General features: G+C 47.7%; 1 protein-coding gene across 9 annotated transcripts in view; it reads left to right on the top strand.

The window, feature by feature from the left end:
- Window positions 1-17,697, top strand: part of tspan9a (tetraspanin 9a) — a 233,536-nt gene that overhangs the window by 180,048 nt on the left and 35,791 nt on the right. For all 9 annotated transcript variants that reach the window (XM_068050232.1, XM_068050233.1, XM_068050234.1 and 6 more), the window contains one exon: window positions 16,683-16,874. In XM_068050232.1, coding sequence (XP_067906333.1) covers window positions 16,683-16,874 — 192 coding nt within the window. The remainder of the gene's footprint in view (window positions 1-16,682; window positions 16,875-17,697) is intronic.

The raw sequence follows: 17,697 nt of genomic DNA, 5'->3' as shown, positions 1-17,697 counted from the left end.
GGCAGTACTGAGTGAGTGCTGCACTGTCGGAGGGGCAGTACTGAGTGAGCGCTGCACTGTCGGAGGGGCAGTACTGAGTGAGCGCTGCACTGTTGGAGGAGCAGTACTGAGCAAGCACCACATTGTCGGAGGGGCAGTACTGAGGGAATGCTGCACTGTAGGAGAGGCAGTACTGAGGGAGTGCTGTACTGTCGGAGGGGCAGTACTGAGCAAGCACCACATTGTCAGAGGGGCAGTACTGAGGGAATGCTGCACTGTAGGAGAGGCAGTACTGAGGGAGTGCTGTACTGCCGGAGGGGCAGTACTGAGCAAGCACCACATTGTCAGAGGGGCAGTACTGAGATAATGCTGCACTGTAGGAGAGGCAGTACTGAGGGAGTGCTGTACTGTCGGAGGGGCAGTACTGAGCAAGCACCACATTGTTGGAGGGGCAGTACTGAGCAAGCACCACATTGTCAGAGGGGCAGTACTGAGGGAATGCTGCACTGTAGGAGAGGCAGTACTGAGGGAATGCTGCACTGTAGGAGAGGCAGTACTGAGGGAGTGCTGTACTGCCAGAGGGGCAGTACTGAGCAAGCACCACATTGTCAGAGGGGCAGTACTGAGATAATGCTGCACTGTAGGAGAAGCAGTACTGAGGGAGTGCTGTACTGTCGGAGGGGCAGTACTGAGCAAGCACCACATTGTTGGAGGGGCAGTACTGAGCAAGCACCACATTGTTGGAGGGGCAGTACTGAGCAAGCACCACATTGTTGGAGGGGCAGTACTGAGGGAATGCTGCACTGTAGGAGGGGCAGTACTGAGGGAATGCTGCACTGTAGGAGGGGCAGTACTGAGTGAGCGCTGCACTGTCGGAGGGGCAGTACTGAGTGAGCGCTGCACTGTCAGAGGGGCAGTACTGAGTGAGCGCTGCACTGTCGGAGGGGCAGTACTGAGTGAGCGCTGCACTGTCGGAGGGGCAGTACTGAGTGAGCGCTGCACTGTCGGAGGGGCAGTACTGAGTGAGCGCTGCACTGTCGGAGGGGCAGTACTGAGTGAGCGCTGCACTGTCGGAGGGGCAGTACTGAGTGAGCGCTGCACTGTCGGAGGGGCAGTACTGAGTGAGCGCTGCACTGTCGGAGGGGCAGTACTGAGTGAGCGCTGCACTGTCGGAGGGGCAGTACTGAGTGAGCGCTGCACTGTCGGAGGGGCAGTACTGAGTGAGCGCTGCACTGTCGGAGGGGCAGTACTGAGTGAGCGCTGCACTGTCGGAGGGGCAGTACTGAGTGAGCGCTGCACTGTCGGAGGGGCAGTACTGAGTGAGCGCTGCACTGTCGGAGGGGCAGTACTGAGTGAGCGCTGCACTGTCGGAGGGGCAGTACTGAGTGAGCGCTGCACTGTCGGAGTGGCAGTACTGAGTGAGCGCTGCACTGTCGGAGGGGCAGTACTGAGTGAGCGCTGCACTGTCGGAGGGGCAGTACTGAGTGAGCGCTGCACTGTCGGAGGGGCAGTACTGAGTGAGCGCTGCACTGTTGGAGGAGCAGTACTGAGCAAGCACCACATTGTCGGAGGGGCAGTACTGAGGGAATGCTGCACTGTAGGAGAGGCAGTACTGAGGGAGTGCTGTACTGTCGGAGGGGCAGTACTGAGCAAGCACCACATTGTCAGAGGGGCAGTACTGAGGGAATGCTGCACTGTAGGAGAGGCAGTACTGAGGGAGTGCTGTACTGCCGGAGGGGCAGTACTGAGCAAGCACCACATTGTCAGAGGGGCAGTACTGAGCAAGCACCACATTGTCAGAGGGGCAGTACTGAGGGAATGCTGCACTGTAGGAGAGGCAGTACTGAGGGAATGCTGCACTGTAGGAGAGGCAGTACTGAGGGAATGCTGCACTGTAGGAGAGGCAGTACTGAGGGAGTGCTGTACTGCCAGAGGGGCAGTACTGAGCAAGCACCACATTGTTGGAGGGGCAGTACTGAGATAATGCTGCACTGTAGGAGAAGCAGTACTGAGGGAGTGCTGTACTGTCGGAGGGGCAGTACTGAGCAAGCACCACATTGTCAGAGGGGCAGTACTGAGATAATGCTGCACTGTAGGAGAAGCAGTACTGAGGGAGTGCTGTACTGTCGGAGGGGCAGTACTGAGCAAGCACCACATTGTTGGAGGGGCAGTACTGAACAAGCACCACATTGTTGGAGGGGCAGTACTGAGCAAGCACCACATTGTTGGAGGGGCAGTACTGAGCAAGCACCACATTGTCAGAGGGGCAGTACTGAGGGAATGCTGCACTGTAGGAGGGGCAGTACTGAGTGAGCGCTGCACTGTCGGAGGGGCAGTACTGAGTGAGCGCTGCACTGTCGGAGGGGCAGTACTGAGTGAGCGCTGCACTGTCGGAGGGGCAGTACTGAGTGAGCGCTGCACTGTCGGAGGGGCAGTACTGAGGGAGCGCTGCACTGTCAGAGGGGCAGTACTGAGGGAGTGCTGCACTGTCAGAGGGGCAGTACTGAGGGAGTGCTGCACTGTTGGAGGAGCAGTACTGAGCAAGCACCACATTGTTGGAGGAGCAGTACTGAGGGAATGCTGCACTGTAGGAGAGGCAGTACTGAGGGAGTGCTGTACTGTCGGAGGGGCAGTACTGAGCAAGCACCACATTGTCAGAGGGGCAGTACTGAGATAATGCTGCACTGTAGGAGAGGCAGTACTGAGGGAGTGCTGTACTGTCGGAGGGGCAGTACTGAGCAAGCACCACATTGTCAGAGGGGCAGTACTGAGATAATGCTGCACTGTAGGAGAGGCAGTACTGAGGGAGTGCTGTACTGTCGGAGGGGCAGTACTGAGCAAGCACCACATTGTCAAAGGGGCAGTACTGAGCAAGCACCACATTGTCAGAGGGGCAGTACTGAGGGAATGCTGCACTGTAGGAGAGGCAGTACTGAGGGAATGCTGCACTGTAGGAGAGGCAGTACTGAGGGAGTGCTGTACTGTCGGAGGGGCAGTACTGAGCAAGCACCACATTGTTGGAGGGGCAGTACTGAGCAAGCACCACATTGTCAGAGGGGCAGGACTGAGGGAATGCTGCACTGTAGGAGAGGCAGTACTGAGGGAGTGCTGTACTGTCGGAGGGGCAGTACTGAGCAAGCACCACATTGTTGGAGGGGCAGTACTGAGCAAGCACCATATTGTCAGAGGGGCAGTACTGAGCGAGCGCTGCACTGTCGGAGGGGCAGTACTGAGGGAGTGCTGTACTGTCAGAGGGGCAGTACTGCGCAAGCACCACATTGTCAGAGGGGCAATACTGAGGGAATGCTGCACTGTCGGAGAGGCAGTATTGAGGGAGTGCTGCATTGTCAGAGATGCCCTGTTAGAATTAATAAACCAGGTAGAAGAGCCATAATTAACCCTGAGTAGTTGCAGGGGTTAATAAATGATGTTAGTCTCTGATTGTTGAGACACGCAGGAATCGGCTTTATGGGAAGATTGTCTGGATGTTGGAGGGGAGTGTCGAGGCTGAATTCCTCTCTTTAACATATATCAAAGAGTGAAAGGTAAGTGAGGACCATGTCAGACAACCATGGCACACATATGTACTGGCAGTGATTTATCAGACAAACATACCCACATAATTACTGCACATAGATGGAACATATTAGAAAGATGTGATTAACCCAAGAGGATCCCGCACACTGGAGCTTCTTTGGGACATTTACCTAGTCTTGCTTAGATTAGTGTGAGCAGTCAGGGTGACACACTTATTGCAACCAATTAGTCCATTGTTTGAATACTTGTTGTTCTATACGGCTCAGTACTACACTTACCCACAAAATCACTGAGCGCCTTTTGACTAATTGTTGCTGTAACTGGTGAGGTTTTACACAGCACTGGAAATCTGTTACTGTATCAGTGACTGCAGAAATACCCCGCTCAGGAGGGGCATGACCGTAGGGGCAACAACAACAACGTATATTTATATAGCACCTTTAATGTAATAAAACATCCCAAGGCACTTTACAGGAGCATTATAAAACAAAGTACGCCAGCGAGCCACAAAAGGAGATAGTGGTCCGACCTTAGTAGGTAGGTTTTAAGGAGCACCTTAAAGGAGGAAAGCAAGGTGGAGAGGTATAGGGAGGGTATTCCGGAGCTTAGGGCCGAGGCAACTGAAGACGCAGCCACCAATGGGCAGTGCAGTACCTTTCTCCCCTCGGTCATGTAAAAGCTTTGTGTGGCTATGATTGCTTTAAACCAAATGGTTGTTACAGGAGCCCTTTTGCCTATTATGCCTGTCCCAATTCTTTGTTAGAGCAATCAAAAAATAATCCCTTTCCCCATGCTCTCCCCCATAGCTCTTGTATCTTGCTCACTTTAAATATTTATCTCATTTTCCCTTAAATGATGTAATGATCTCTGCCTCAACCACTCCCTGTGGCAAAGCATTATGTGCGCCAACGACGATTTATATAAAGAAATTCCTCCTAACTTCTCCCCTCACTGTCCCAGTGACTATTTTAAATCGATGACTTCCCCAACCAGAGGAAATAGTCTTTCCATATTCACTTCATCTTAACTCCTAAAAGCCCTCCGTTAAATCTCCTCTTAACCTTCCCTGCTCCAGTGGAAACAGTTCCAGTATCTCAAGTGTCTTCTTGTAACTATAGTCCCCCATCCCGGTGAATCTACACTGTCTGTCTCTGTGGCTTTAATATGCTTTCTATAATGGAGTGCCCAGAACTGGAGCTGTGGCACAGGTACAGTCCCATGCTCCGCATGCGAAGTAAAGATGATAATGTATGTCTCGTGGCAGGGTTTCAGCTGCTGCGTGTACAACAAGCTGTCGATCACCAGATTCCCGCTGTCAGCACCACTCACACCTCCGCTCTGGTGCATTCCTGGTTGCCCAGGAAATGGGTGGGAGCGGTTGGCACCAATCACTCTCTTTGAAATTGATGGGCTCCTGCCAGGTGCCATGAAATACACAAACTTAAAAGTCTTTTCTCTCCTGAATCATGTAATGGGTTGAGAGAAAGGCAGGTCTGCCTTCTGTCGAGAGTTTGCCATTGGCTTTAAGCTGAGACAAACATAAATTTAATTTTGATGCAGGACCTGCTTTTAATGATGTGCTGTAATAAAATTCTGCCACTGAACTGATCCAAGTTTGCACTAAGTTAGGAAACACAGTCAGTCATGTGGGTAAGAGTAAGGGACGTAGATATACTATGCGAATGGGGAATGTGAGGCCGTCCACTTTGGATCTGAGAAAGACCAATCAGAATATCTTCTTGCCGGTGTGAGACTAGGCACGGTGGAGATGTATTGGCCTGGAGGGGGTTCAGTGCAGATTTACCCGAATGATACCAAGTCTCAAAGGGTTAAATTACGAGGGCAGGCTTTATAGACTGTCCGTGTATTCCCTCGAGTTCCCTTGTATCAAGGTTTTAAATGGTACAATTTTAAAGGAGTTATGTGGACAGAGAGACCTGGGAGTTCACATACACAAATCTTAGAAGGGGGCAGATGAAGTTTATAAAGCTGCCCCAAAACATATCTGAAACACATCAACATGGAATCCTGCACAAATATCCTGATACTAGGTTTCCAGGTATAGCTCACAATTATTTGTAACAGTTGTAGACACAGCGTCTGTATAAGTGTATCAGTGACTGGCTGTCCAAGTACAGTCAAATGGGCTGATCCCTGGGAGGGGGAAGGTCATTCACTGGGTTGACATTAAAGGCCAAACATATCCCTTCTGCTTGACCCCCACTCACAGGTCAAGGATCATTCTCACAGAGACTGGGGCGGGAGGGTCACTGGCCATTATGAGAGGTTTTCTCTGCAGAATAGAAAGGGGACAATATGAGGAGAGGGTCGAATGTGGGAATCCAGAAAATCCATCTTCATTTGTCATTGGTCCTTGCTAATTGCTCATGGTACCATAGCCCTCAAAGAATGAGGTCACCAAGTTCCTTTAGTCTATTATTGTAGACATACAGCCTGTGCTTTGGTTACTGAGTGGCTACACCAAAGAATGCATTTCAAACTACCCTGTTTGCTACTTTTTGTTTGAAGTTGTACAACCCATAACTTGCTCACGTTGAAGAGACTGCGATGAAAATAGCCCTAAGGTGATAAAGTGGTTTTTACGTTGATCAGCTCAGTGTGTCAGACCACACATGGCCTTGTTCGAGCTGCACTTCTGATGATGCTCAGAAACAGGATTTAGTCACGTGTATGACATTGGGGGATTAGCTTCCCCTCAGTCCTGGTGTACTTTGCACACAGATCAAACAGATGGAGCGTGCTGAGTGTCCCACACGTCACAACGCTTTGATCAAGTATGTTGCCAGCATTAATGGGAGAGCTTGCTGAAGTGGAACAGCATATTGCACCAGGGGACAGTGACAACTTTCTGTGTGTTGTGTGGCTCCACATTGGCAATTTATGTGATTATAATTTCTTAGGATTTTGTTTCCACGTCACAATAAAGATAATGCACGAGAATCAAAATATATCAACCAACCCAAATGGAATGGCTCACTGTTTAAGGCTGAATATTGGTAAGTGTTCCATGGCTGGGGATATCGGATTAGGAGTACCAGCTGGAAACTGCTATCTACCGGGTCAGTGCGGATATTTCCCAGTTCCGATCAGCTTCCAGAAACAGAAGGTATGCCAGGCTGTGGCGTCCCATGGAATCACTCGCTGACATCAGTCACGGATCCCCTGCTGAATCTTAAAGGTCCTTCTCTGGAGGAATCTGTTTCAGCTTCACGTCTGCCCAATGGACGGTCTTTCTAAATTAGTTTTTTTAAGGTATAACTAGATGGATGGAAATTCATCAAAATTACACTTTCACCCCACGTCTACCTTCTCCTTTTAGTAATCGTCCCTGTCCCCTGAAATTGGCTAATGCCACTCTCATCCTGTGCCAGTATCCACCCTCTAAAGGTGCCTCTCTCCAAACCTGGACAGCTGAGATTAGATTCTCGCTGTGTCGAGACATAGTTCACTTGATCATTGCTCTCACTTCCTGTGTTCCACCTCTACTACTGGATGGTAAAGTTAGACTTTTGACAAAGTTGCAAATTACCCTCATTTTCAAATCTTGGGGTGACTGAATTCGATCTTTATTTCTGGCAGGTTACCAGAAGCATCCTCACTACTGTTATATATTTCCTCATTATTCCATACCCTCTGAATTGTAATTTCCTGCCAGGAGTCACACGGTATTCCTGTTGTCCTGTTCTCTCTGGTTTTGGAACTTTGTTCAGCTATCATTCGATCTGCCACTGGTGTAGCCTGGCTTGTGTCGGTGATTTTGTTGCAAGTCAGAAGACCCCATTTATTGAAAAGAGCTGGAATTTGATGCCTTGTCGAACTAGCCTCAGCCATGTGCTACTGTAGAGTTAAACTACTGTTAGAAAACAAAGTGTTAGCCAATTGTGGACACTCAATGCCAATCCCCTGCCAGGAGTCACACTGTATTCCTGTTGTCCTGTTCTCTCTGGTTTTGGAACTTTGTTCGATCTACCACTGGTGTAGATAGACGTTTGGAGGCCAATGTATTTGACCTTCTACATGGAGGTAAAATGACATAATCAATTGATTGATTATCACCAGTTTCTTGTGCTGCGTTGGATTTCATTCTGCTCCACCGATTAGACTTGTATTTCTATAGACATAATCTGACAGCACCTTCCGAACCCGTGACCCCTACCAACTAGAAGGACAAGGGCAGCAGATGCATGGGAACACCACCACCTGCAAGTTCCCCTCCAAGTCACACACCATCCTGACTTGGAACTATATCGCCGTTTCTTCACCGTTGCTGGGTCAAAATCCTGGAACTCCCTCCCTATCAGCACTGTGGTGAACCTACCTCACTTGGACTGCAGTGGTTCAAGAAGGCAGCTCACCACCATCTTCTCAAGGGCAATTAGGGATGGGCAATAAATGCTGTCCTAGCCAGCGACGCCCACATCCCAGGAATGAATAATAAAAAAAAACCCAAAGCAAATCAGCCACCGTTAAGACAGAGGCAAATTGGGATTGGTACAGTCTCTGCATGGAATAAGGAGGCTGCTCAGCTGCTATAAAATATTTTTCTGTCCTTGCCTGCTTTCTTCCTGAACCCTCCATACTCCGTGCCATGCTCACGTCCCTCTTTGCAATCGGACCTGCTTGGCAAGAGCAGGATGTGAGTGTGTGCTTTCATTTCTCTCAGTTTTTCATCCTCTTGAGGGAACCAGTTTGTTTTTGCTGATTGAAGGGGAACTTTGGGGGGTGATAGAGAGAGGGAGAGAGAGAGAGAGAGGACCTATTACCACATGCAGTGGTGAAACCTTCATGTCGGCTGCAGGTCATGGGACGCCCCTCCTCACCCCAAGAACACCAGTTAACCTCCTATATGCGTAGATCTCAGGTGATGTGTGGTTACACAGCAGGGGTAATTAGACCTGAGTGTTCAGAGGTTATTCAGCCTTCATCTTAAAGTCAGACTCCTGTTCTTATTTTTATATTCCATTATAATTGTTAAGAATTAAAGTGCCTGTGTCAATGGGCCATACTGCAGTTACGCTCTCCCAACAGTGACTTGTTTATAAAGGTGCTTCCTGTTATAACTTTGGATGTGACCAGTTATAGTGGAGAGAACTGACTGGAAGTCCATGCATAAGTATTTTGGTTTTGACAGCAGAAACTTGTGTGTTTTGTTCCTGATTCGATGATAGCTGCACAGTTCAACATACGAGCTATTGGAAGTTCTGAGACTTATAAATGATCTCTAGTTTCCAATCCCAGATTGAGCTGTCAGGCTTGCAGTTGGGGTTCTCCAGTCATGTTGCTACATCTGGTTTGTTTGACTGCTTTTTGCACAAAACTGGAAAATCTTGCCATGTTTCACAAGTGATATCATCTTTCACCTTAATTTGAAAGGCAACACGGGTGCATCTGTGCAAACTCTGACCCCAGAGAGGTTCTTGGATTCAGAAGGAAATCCTGGCTGGCCAATCTCCGCAATCTTTTATGGAACTGATGACCCAGCTGGATGTAGGAATGCTCTGTGAAGTGGTGCACCAGTCAGTCATATACACCAGCTTGCTAAAAACTGGTGTGGGAGAAGGTGTGTCTGAGAAAGTGGGAGGAGCAGGTATGAGTTAGCACAATCACAGCAGGCTGGGGAGTTGTACTGAGTGGAACCCCCAGGGATCAGTGCTTGCCCCTTTATGATTTGATCTCTAAGTGACTTGGATGCAAAAAATCAGTATACCTTAGTCCAGTTTATATTTGTTGCCAAATTTTGGGGCAGAACTAGACATTGAGTCCGATGAAGCAACAACGGAACTACAGGTCATATTCACAACCAGGGAAGACTACAGAATATCAACTCAGCCCAGATGCATGAGTGGTCTTGAGCACTGAAAGAAATCAGGGGATTGCACGCAAAGGTGTCCGCAAGAGGAGAGGTGGTAAAATAGCTGCAACTGATGGGAGCTACAATTCTGTCCGTGTTCTCTGAGAACGTTAGTGGTCTCTATAGTGACCCAGTGCTCTGGGAATGACGGTGGACTGTATACTGACCATAAGCCCTGGGAGTGAGAGGAACATAGGAGCTGGAGTAGGTCAAAGACAGCTCAAGCCTGTTCTGCCATTTAATAAGACCATGTCTGACCCTCTACCTCAACTTCACTTTCCTGCCCTATCCCCACATCCCTAGTTGTAGACCTTACATTGACCATGTTCTCTGTGAGTGACAATAGACTCTGCACTGAGCATGCGTAGTCATTGCAGAGCTATTTGGCAATTGAGTAAGAGTGTGTGTCTGAGGCTGTGCCAATGCTGTGGGAGAATCTGATTTGACCAATACAGCAATCATTTCTAATCACTGAGACCAGGGGACATGGCCAGCTCCCAGAATCTTTTCTGAGGGCGCAAATGTCAGCGGCTTTCAAGAATTTCACCGACTGTAGAATTGCACACTACAACAGTGACAATGCCTCAAAAGGTTCTTCATTGGCTGTAAACCACATTAGAATGTCTTGAGGTTCTGAATGGTGCTACATAAATGCAAGTCGTTCTTCAATGTTGATTGTGGGAGAGCTGGAAAATAGAGGGCCGAATGGCCTCCCATGTGTAGTTTAATGACGTACATTTATCACAGTTTAGAAACATAGAAAATAGGAGCAGGAGTAGGCCATTCGGCCCTTTGAGCCTGCTCCGCCATTCATCATGATCATGGCTGATCATCCAACTCAGTAACCTGTTCCTGCTTTCCCCCATATCCTTTGATCCCTTTTGCCCCAAGATCTATATCTAACTCCTTCTTGAAAACATACAATGTTTTGGCCTCAACTGCTTTCTGTGGTAGTGAATTCCACAGGTTCACCACTCTCTGGGTGAAGAAATTTCTCCTCATCTCAGTCCTGAAAGGTTTACTCTGTATCCTTAGACTATGAGCTCTGGTTCTGGACTCCCCCACCATTGGGAGCATCCTTCCTGCATCTCTTTCCTCATACGTCAGTCCCGCCATCCCAGGAATCAGTCTGGTAAACCTTTGCTGCACTCCCTCTATAGCAAGAACATCCTTCCTCAGATAAGGAGACCAAAACTGCACACAATATTCCAGGTGTGGCCTCACCAAGGCCCTGTATAATTGCAGCAGTTTGTAGCTCTTCCACCCGCAGGAATGCATGTGTTATTGCAGGACCATAATCAGACTTTGGTTAAACCTTTCACTGATTGGATCAAACATTTAGTTGGAATTTTTCTAAACCCTCATTATTTTTCAAATCGGTGAAGGGGAGAAGTAATGTCTGTGTGTCTCATTGGAAAATTTCAAAAGCCCAGCCTGAACTCCACAGCTCAGAGCCACTGGCCAGGGCAGCGTGTTTCAAATGCTAAGTTTATCTTTTAGATCAATTCAATACTGCACAATTTAATAATTATAAACAGTCATTATCAGAAGAAAAGGCAATATTTTGAGAGAATTTCACTTTTTAAAAAAAAAAATTTAAGTTGTGCTGAGGGTTTCTTATCCTGACAAGTAGCCAATGGGCGACTGCCTTTCACAGGAGCCAATGGGCGACTGCCTTTCACAGGAGCCAATGGGCGACTGCCTTTCACAGGAGCCAGTGGGCGACTGCCATTCACAGGAGCCAGTGGGCGACTGCCATTCACAGGAGCCAATGGGCGACTGCCTTTCACAGGAGCCAATGGGCGACTGCCTTTCACAGGAGCCAATGGGCGACTGCCATTCACAGGAACTGAGTCTATGGATCTATCTCCCTCGATTCCCATTGGATTTTGTGTTCTAACTGTAATACGAATTACATATTTCTCAGGCTTCTGAAGGGTGTTTTTTTATTACTACTCGTGTTGTGTCTGTGCAGAGTTGACTGTATCTTAGAATCATAGAACGTTTAAGGCACAGAAAGAGGTCACTTGGCCCATCGTGTCTGTGCCGGCTGAAAAATGAACCACCTATTCTAATCTCACCTTCCAGCATTTGGTCCGTAGCCCTGCAGATTACGGCACTTGAGGTGCACATCCAGACTCCTTTTGAATGAGTTGAGGGTCTCTGCCTCCACTACCCTTTCAGGCAGTGGGTTCCAGACCCCCACCACCCTCTGGGTGAAAAAGATTTTCCTCATCTCCCCTCTAATTTTTCTACCAATCACTTTAAATCTATGCCCCCTCGTCACTGACCTCTCTGCTAAGGTGAATAGACCCTTCACCTCCACTCTATCCAGGCCCCTCAAAAATGTGTACATTTCAATCAGGTCTCCCTTCAGCCTTCTCTGTTCCAAGGAGAACAAACTCAGCCAATCCAAAGTTTCCTCATAGCTGCATTTTTCCGTTCCTGGCAACATCCTCGTAAATCTCCTCTGTACCCTCTCTCATGCAATTACATCATTTCTGTAATGAGGTGACCAGAAATGCACACAATATTCAAATTGTAGCCTAACCAATGATTTATACAGTTCCAGCATAACCTCCCTGCTCTTGTATTCTATACCTTGGCTAATAAAGGAAAGGATTCCATATGCCTTCCTAACCACCTTAACGACCTGTCCTGCTACCTTCAGGGATCTGTGGACATTCACTCCAAGGTCCCTCACTTCCTCTACACTTCTCAGTATTTTCCCATTAATCGTGTATTCCTTTGCCTTGTTTGACCTCCCCAAATGCATCACCTCACACTTTTCCAAGTTGAATGCCATTTGCCACTTTTCTGCCCATCTGAGCAGACCATCGATATCTTCCTGCAGCCTACAGCTATCCTCCTCAATATCTACCACATCTATCCTGTACATCCCGCATTTCCATCGCTCCACCATTGGCAGCCATGCCTTCAGCTGTCTGTGCACTCGGGTCCTGAATTCCCTCCCTAAACTTCTCCGCCTCTCTATCTCTCTCTCCTCCTTTAAGATGCTCCTTTAAAACCTACCTCCCTCCTATCCTATTATCTCCAGATGTGGCCTGATGTCCATATCTGATAACACTCCTGCAAAGCACCTTGGGACATTTTACTACCTTAAAGGCGCTATACAAATGCAATTTGCCCCTATAATGGGTGTGCAGTCACTGATAGAGTTAGAGGTAGACCCTGGTCTTTGAGGTCAGGAAATGGAGCCACAGCCTGCTATTCGCTTCTGTCACTAACCAATCTAAACAATAGTTGAAAGGACGTGTGTATACAGTGACCAATCCAGTGGCTGTATACACAGTGGATGTGCGTAATGCTGCAATGTAAGTCCAGCAGTGATGACATCATTGCCCTTTGCTGGCAATTTCCTGAAGTATCTTGTCCTGCTCATTTCCACTTTTGTAACGTTTCCCTCCAGTTCTACCATAAGTGAATAAGTGTCTTATATCTTAATGTATCATTAATCTATCTGCCTGCAATAATGTTGAAAGGTTTTACCACATTTTTGACTAAAGTGGCTTCTCCCTGTTCAGAGACCTGACTCTGCCAGACTGGGTACACTCACAACTTTCCATTTCTCAAAGCTGGTCTGCAGTTTGATTGTTCACTTTAAAAAAAAAACTCCAGAAGCATAGGGGAATTTTAATCACAGTGCCCTGGGGCCAGGTGAGATGCTTAAATTTTTTTTTAAAACCCTCCAAACCAACTGCTACTGGCCCACTATGGAGGCGAGGGTGCAGAAAAGATTTATGAGCATGGTTCCAGGGATAAGGGACTTCAGTTATGTGGGTAGATTGGAGAAGCTGGGGTTGTTCTCCTTGGAGGCTGAGAGGAGATTTGATCGAGGTGTTCAAAATAATGAGGGGTCTGGACAGAGTAGATCGGGAGAAACTGTTCCCATTGACAGAAGGATCCAGAACCAGAGGACACTGATTTAAGGTGATTGGCAGAAGGGAAGCAGATTCAGTCATGGCTTTCAAAAGGGAATTGGATAAGCACCTGAAGGGACAAGTTTGCAGGGCCAAGGGGAAAGGCTGGGAGTGTGGGACTAGCTAAATTTCTCCTGCAGGAGCTGGCATGGGCTCGATGGGCTGAATGGGCTCCTTCAGTGCTGTAACCATCCGACAGTTCGATCAGACAAAGGGGTGGGCAGCTAATCTGCTCCCAGGGGGGCGGGTTGGCAATTTAAATATTTTAATGAAGTTAACAGCCTCTTATTTAACCTGCTTTGCCAGTTTTACAGTGGGTTGATAAGGTTTCCCAGGCTTTGGGAAATCTGGCGTCAAAGGAGGCAAGGACGGCTTTGCTGAAAGGTTAAGTGCTTTCACAGCACTGCTTGTGGGTCAGAAGCAGCACGAGTGCTCCTCCCTGGCCCCCCCACCCCCACCTCCCCACCCGGCCCTGCCCCAAAGTTAACCTCTTCCCCACAAGCCATCAGACCCCATACACTGAGTTGTAGTCTTCTCCAGAGGGTACCCCACCAGACAAGCCTGTTAATCCGACTGACTTCTGGGCAGGGAACCTGCTGGGAAAAAGCCACGCGCTGTGGAGTTAAAACTCTACAGTGTGAGGGAAAACCCAGGACTTCCAGGTTTCTCAAACATAACTCCTCCCTCACACTCACAGAACTCACCCCAATCAATATTGGAGCCAATGTTTCACGGTGAAGTTATGTTAAACATGTATCGAACTTAGGTTAGACCACATTTGGAGCACTGTGAACAGCTCTAGTCTCCGTATTATAAAAAGGATATAGAGGCACTGGCAAAGGAGCAAAAACAATTTACAGGGATACCAGAACTGAGAGGCTGTAGCTATCAGGAAAGATTGAACAGGCTGGGATTTTTGTCTCTAGAAAGCAGAAGACTGAGAGGTGACTTGCTAGAGGTCTGTAAAGTTATGAAAAAGTTTGATAGCGGAGACATCGAGAAGAGGGTTCCACTTGTGGGGGAATCCAAACTAGGGGCCATAAATATAAGATAGTCTCAAATAAATCAAATAGGGAATTCAGGAGAAAATTCTTTACCCAAAGGGTGGTGAGAATGTGGAACTCACTACCACATGAAATTGTTGAGGCGAGTAGCACAGACGCATTTAAGGGGAAGCAAGATACACACATGAATGTGAAAGGAATAGAAGGATATGCTGATAGAGTGAGATGAAGAGAGGTGAGAGGAGGCTCGTGTGGAGCAAACACTGGCATGGACCAGCCATATTAATACTGTGGCTACATGAGCAGGTCAGAGGCTGGGAATTCTGCAGCGAGTAACTCACCTCCTGACTGCCCAAAGCCTGTCCACCATCTACAAGTCACATGTCAGGAATGTGATGGAATACTCTCCACTTGCCTGGATGGGTGCAGTTCCAACAACACTCAAGAAGCTCGACACCATCCAGGACAAAGCAGCCCGCTTGATTGGCACCCCATCTACAAACATTCACTCCCCACCACCGACGCACAGTGGCAGCAGTGTGTACCATCTACAAGATGCACTGCAGCAACGCACCAAGGCTCCTTAGACAGCACCTTCCAAACCCCCAACATCTACCAACTAGAAGGACAAGGGCAACAGATGCATGGGAACACCACCACCTGCAAGTTCCCCTCCAAGTCACACACCATCCTGACTTGGAACTATATCGCCGTTCCTTCACTGTCGCTGGGTCAAAATCCTGGAACTCCCTCCCTAATAGCATTGTGGGTTTACCTAACCCCACATGGACTGCAGTAGTTCAAGAAGGTGACACACCACCACCTTCTCAAGGGCAATTAGGGATGGGCGATAAGTGCTGACCTAGCCAGCGATGCCCACATCCCGTGAATGAATATAAAAATAATAGTTGACGAGAGTGGCCTTTGTGTTGTTGATGAGATGTAATTCTGTAATGATCAGCATGGCTGTCTCTAAAATTATACAGTATATTAAATGTTTCAAAAAGTGCTTAAAATGTTAACCCATTTTAACTAATATTCATGAAAATAGTATTTACCTTTTTATCTTACCATCCACTTCAGATTATTGGTCCCAGTTTTATATTCACTGGTTATAAGATCATAGGAACATGAGGCCATTCAGCCCCTTGAGCCTGTTCCATTATTCAGTTTGATCAGGACTGATCTGTATCCTATCTCCATTTACCCTTAACAAAACTCTCAATCTCAGGCTTGAAAATTTTAATTGACTCTCTGCATCTGCAGCCTTTTGGGGGAGAGAGTTCTACTTATATTAACAGTCTGGGGGTAATGCTTGTAATTCTATGTTTAATCTGATATTATTTAACTTTTAACATGTTTTGATGATACATAACCCAGAACGTAAAATGATTTGATATTGAAAAAGTTAAAAGATGGATGTACAAATTGAAATAATGCATGGAACGGAAGTCAGTAAAACGTTTGCGATTTAAATATTCCACAGCAGCGGAAAATAGTCACTGCAGTTAAACTGAGACACATTCAGTTTCTGAAAAGTGACTCGTGCCTAAAATAATGTGTGTTAAAATTTTCATTCACCCAGTTTCCATTAAAATAGCACACAGGCTTCCCTCTGCAGATCGTTGCTGGAATGTTACTGTGGGCCAGAGAAAACCTGCCTTTCCATCTGTTTCGTCCATTTATCATTTGCATTATCATTGCCTGCTATTCATTAACTTGATCACCAGCATCAGGAGATGTCAGCATTGCTGCCTTCCAGTCTAATTATTCTGCATTTCCCCGACATTTGCTCCCCCTTTATTAACAGAGCCACTAGAATAACTGTTGTCAGCTGTGGCTTAGTTGGTAACACTCTTGTGTTTGAGTCAGAAGGTTGTGGGTTCAAGTGCCACTCCAGGACTTCAGCACAACAATCTAAGTTGACAGTCCAGTGTAGTACTGAGGGAGCACTGCACTGCTGGAGGTTCATCATTTAGACGAGACATTAAACTGATGCCCTGTCCGCCCTCTCGGGTGGATGTAAAAGAGCCCACGGCTATTGTTTTGAAGAAGAGCAGGGGTGATCTCCCCTGTGCCCTGGTCAATATTTACTCCACAATCAATATCACAAAAACAGATTACTGCTCATTATCACTTTGCGTTTGGTGGGAGATTGCTGTGTGCAAATTGGCTGCTGTGTTTCCTGCAGTGACTATACTTCAGAAGTACTTCATTGGCTGTAAAGTGCTTTGGGTCATCGAGTAGTTGTGAAAGGCGCTATATAAATGCAAGTCTTTCTTGTGTTCACTCAGTGATCCAGTGTTTTTTTACTTCTGCATATTATTTATATTCACTTCTCTCTTCCAGCTCTGTGGCTGCGGACTCCTGGGAGTGGGAATATGGCTGTCAGCAACACAGGGCAGCTTTGCCACCTTAGCGCCGAGCCTGCCTTCGCTGTCAGCTGCCAACCTGCTCATTGCCATTGGGACCATTGTGATGGTGGTTGGATTTCTGGGATGTCTGGGTGCCATCAAGGAAAACAAGTGCCTCCTTTTAAGTGTGAGTGACAATATCCAGCGAGTGTGAGTGAGTGAGTGACAGTATTTCATACCCGCAGGTAATAGTGTGTATTATATATAGACTTTTTACTGGCTTCTATTGTGAATACAAGTGTAAGGTTGTGTACAGCATTGTACAGTCTTGCTGTTCAATACCCCAACTCCTGCTCACAGCTGCCTATGACCAGACCATTCACAGAGGGGCTGTCTCATCGACACACATGAAGCAAGCTTTTCGCTTTGTGAATTAAGTTAATCTGTGAAAACCTGCGGTCAGATTTGGCATCAATAAACGTGGAGCTTGTGCTGGCTAGAACAGAAATGTAGAGCAGGAATTTCGCCCCGATTTGGAAGTGCGAGCAGAGGCGCCTTGGCAGGTGCATATTTTACGGTGCAGGCTGGCATTGCCAGTTTAACAGCTCCATCCCACCCGCAAGCCATTTTCTTGGAGGCTGCAATAGTTACCTGCCCACAAATGGCAACCAGTTTGTTAAGCTTATTAAGAAGCCAATTAATACCAACGATCAGAGGCTGAGTGGAATTATCCAGTCGGCCTGTGACCGCCGCCCCCCCAACCCCACCCCCAAGTGGCAAACCAGGGATTGACACTGCAGGCAGCCTTTAAAGCTCCCCCAGCCTACCTGGCCACAGCTGTGGCCGTGGGCCACCCTGTGGAGGGGCTCCCTCTCCACAATGATGGTCCAGCAGCTGTGGCCGTGGGCCACCCTGTGGAGGGGCTCCCTCTCCACAATGATGGTCCAGCAGCTGTGGCCGTGGGCCACCCTGTGGAGGGGCTCCCTCTCCACAATGATGGTCCAGCAGCT

Source organism: Heterodontus francisci, chromosome 18 (genome assembly GCF_036365525.1).
Source record: "Heterodontus francisci isolate sHetFra1 chromosome 18, sHetFra1.hap1, whole genome shotgun sequence".
Taxonomy (NCBI): Eukaryota; Metazoa; Chordata; class Chondrichthyes; order Heterodontiformes; family Heterodontidae; genus Heterodontus; species Heterodontus francisci.
Note: the sequence above shows the minus strand (reverse complement) of the source record. Positions and strands in the feature narration are given on the sequence as shown.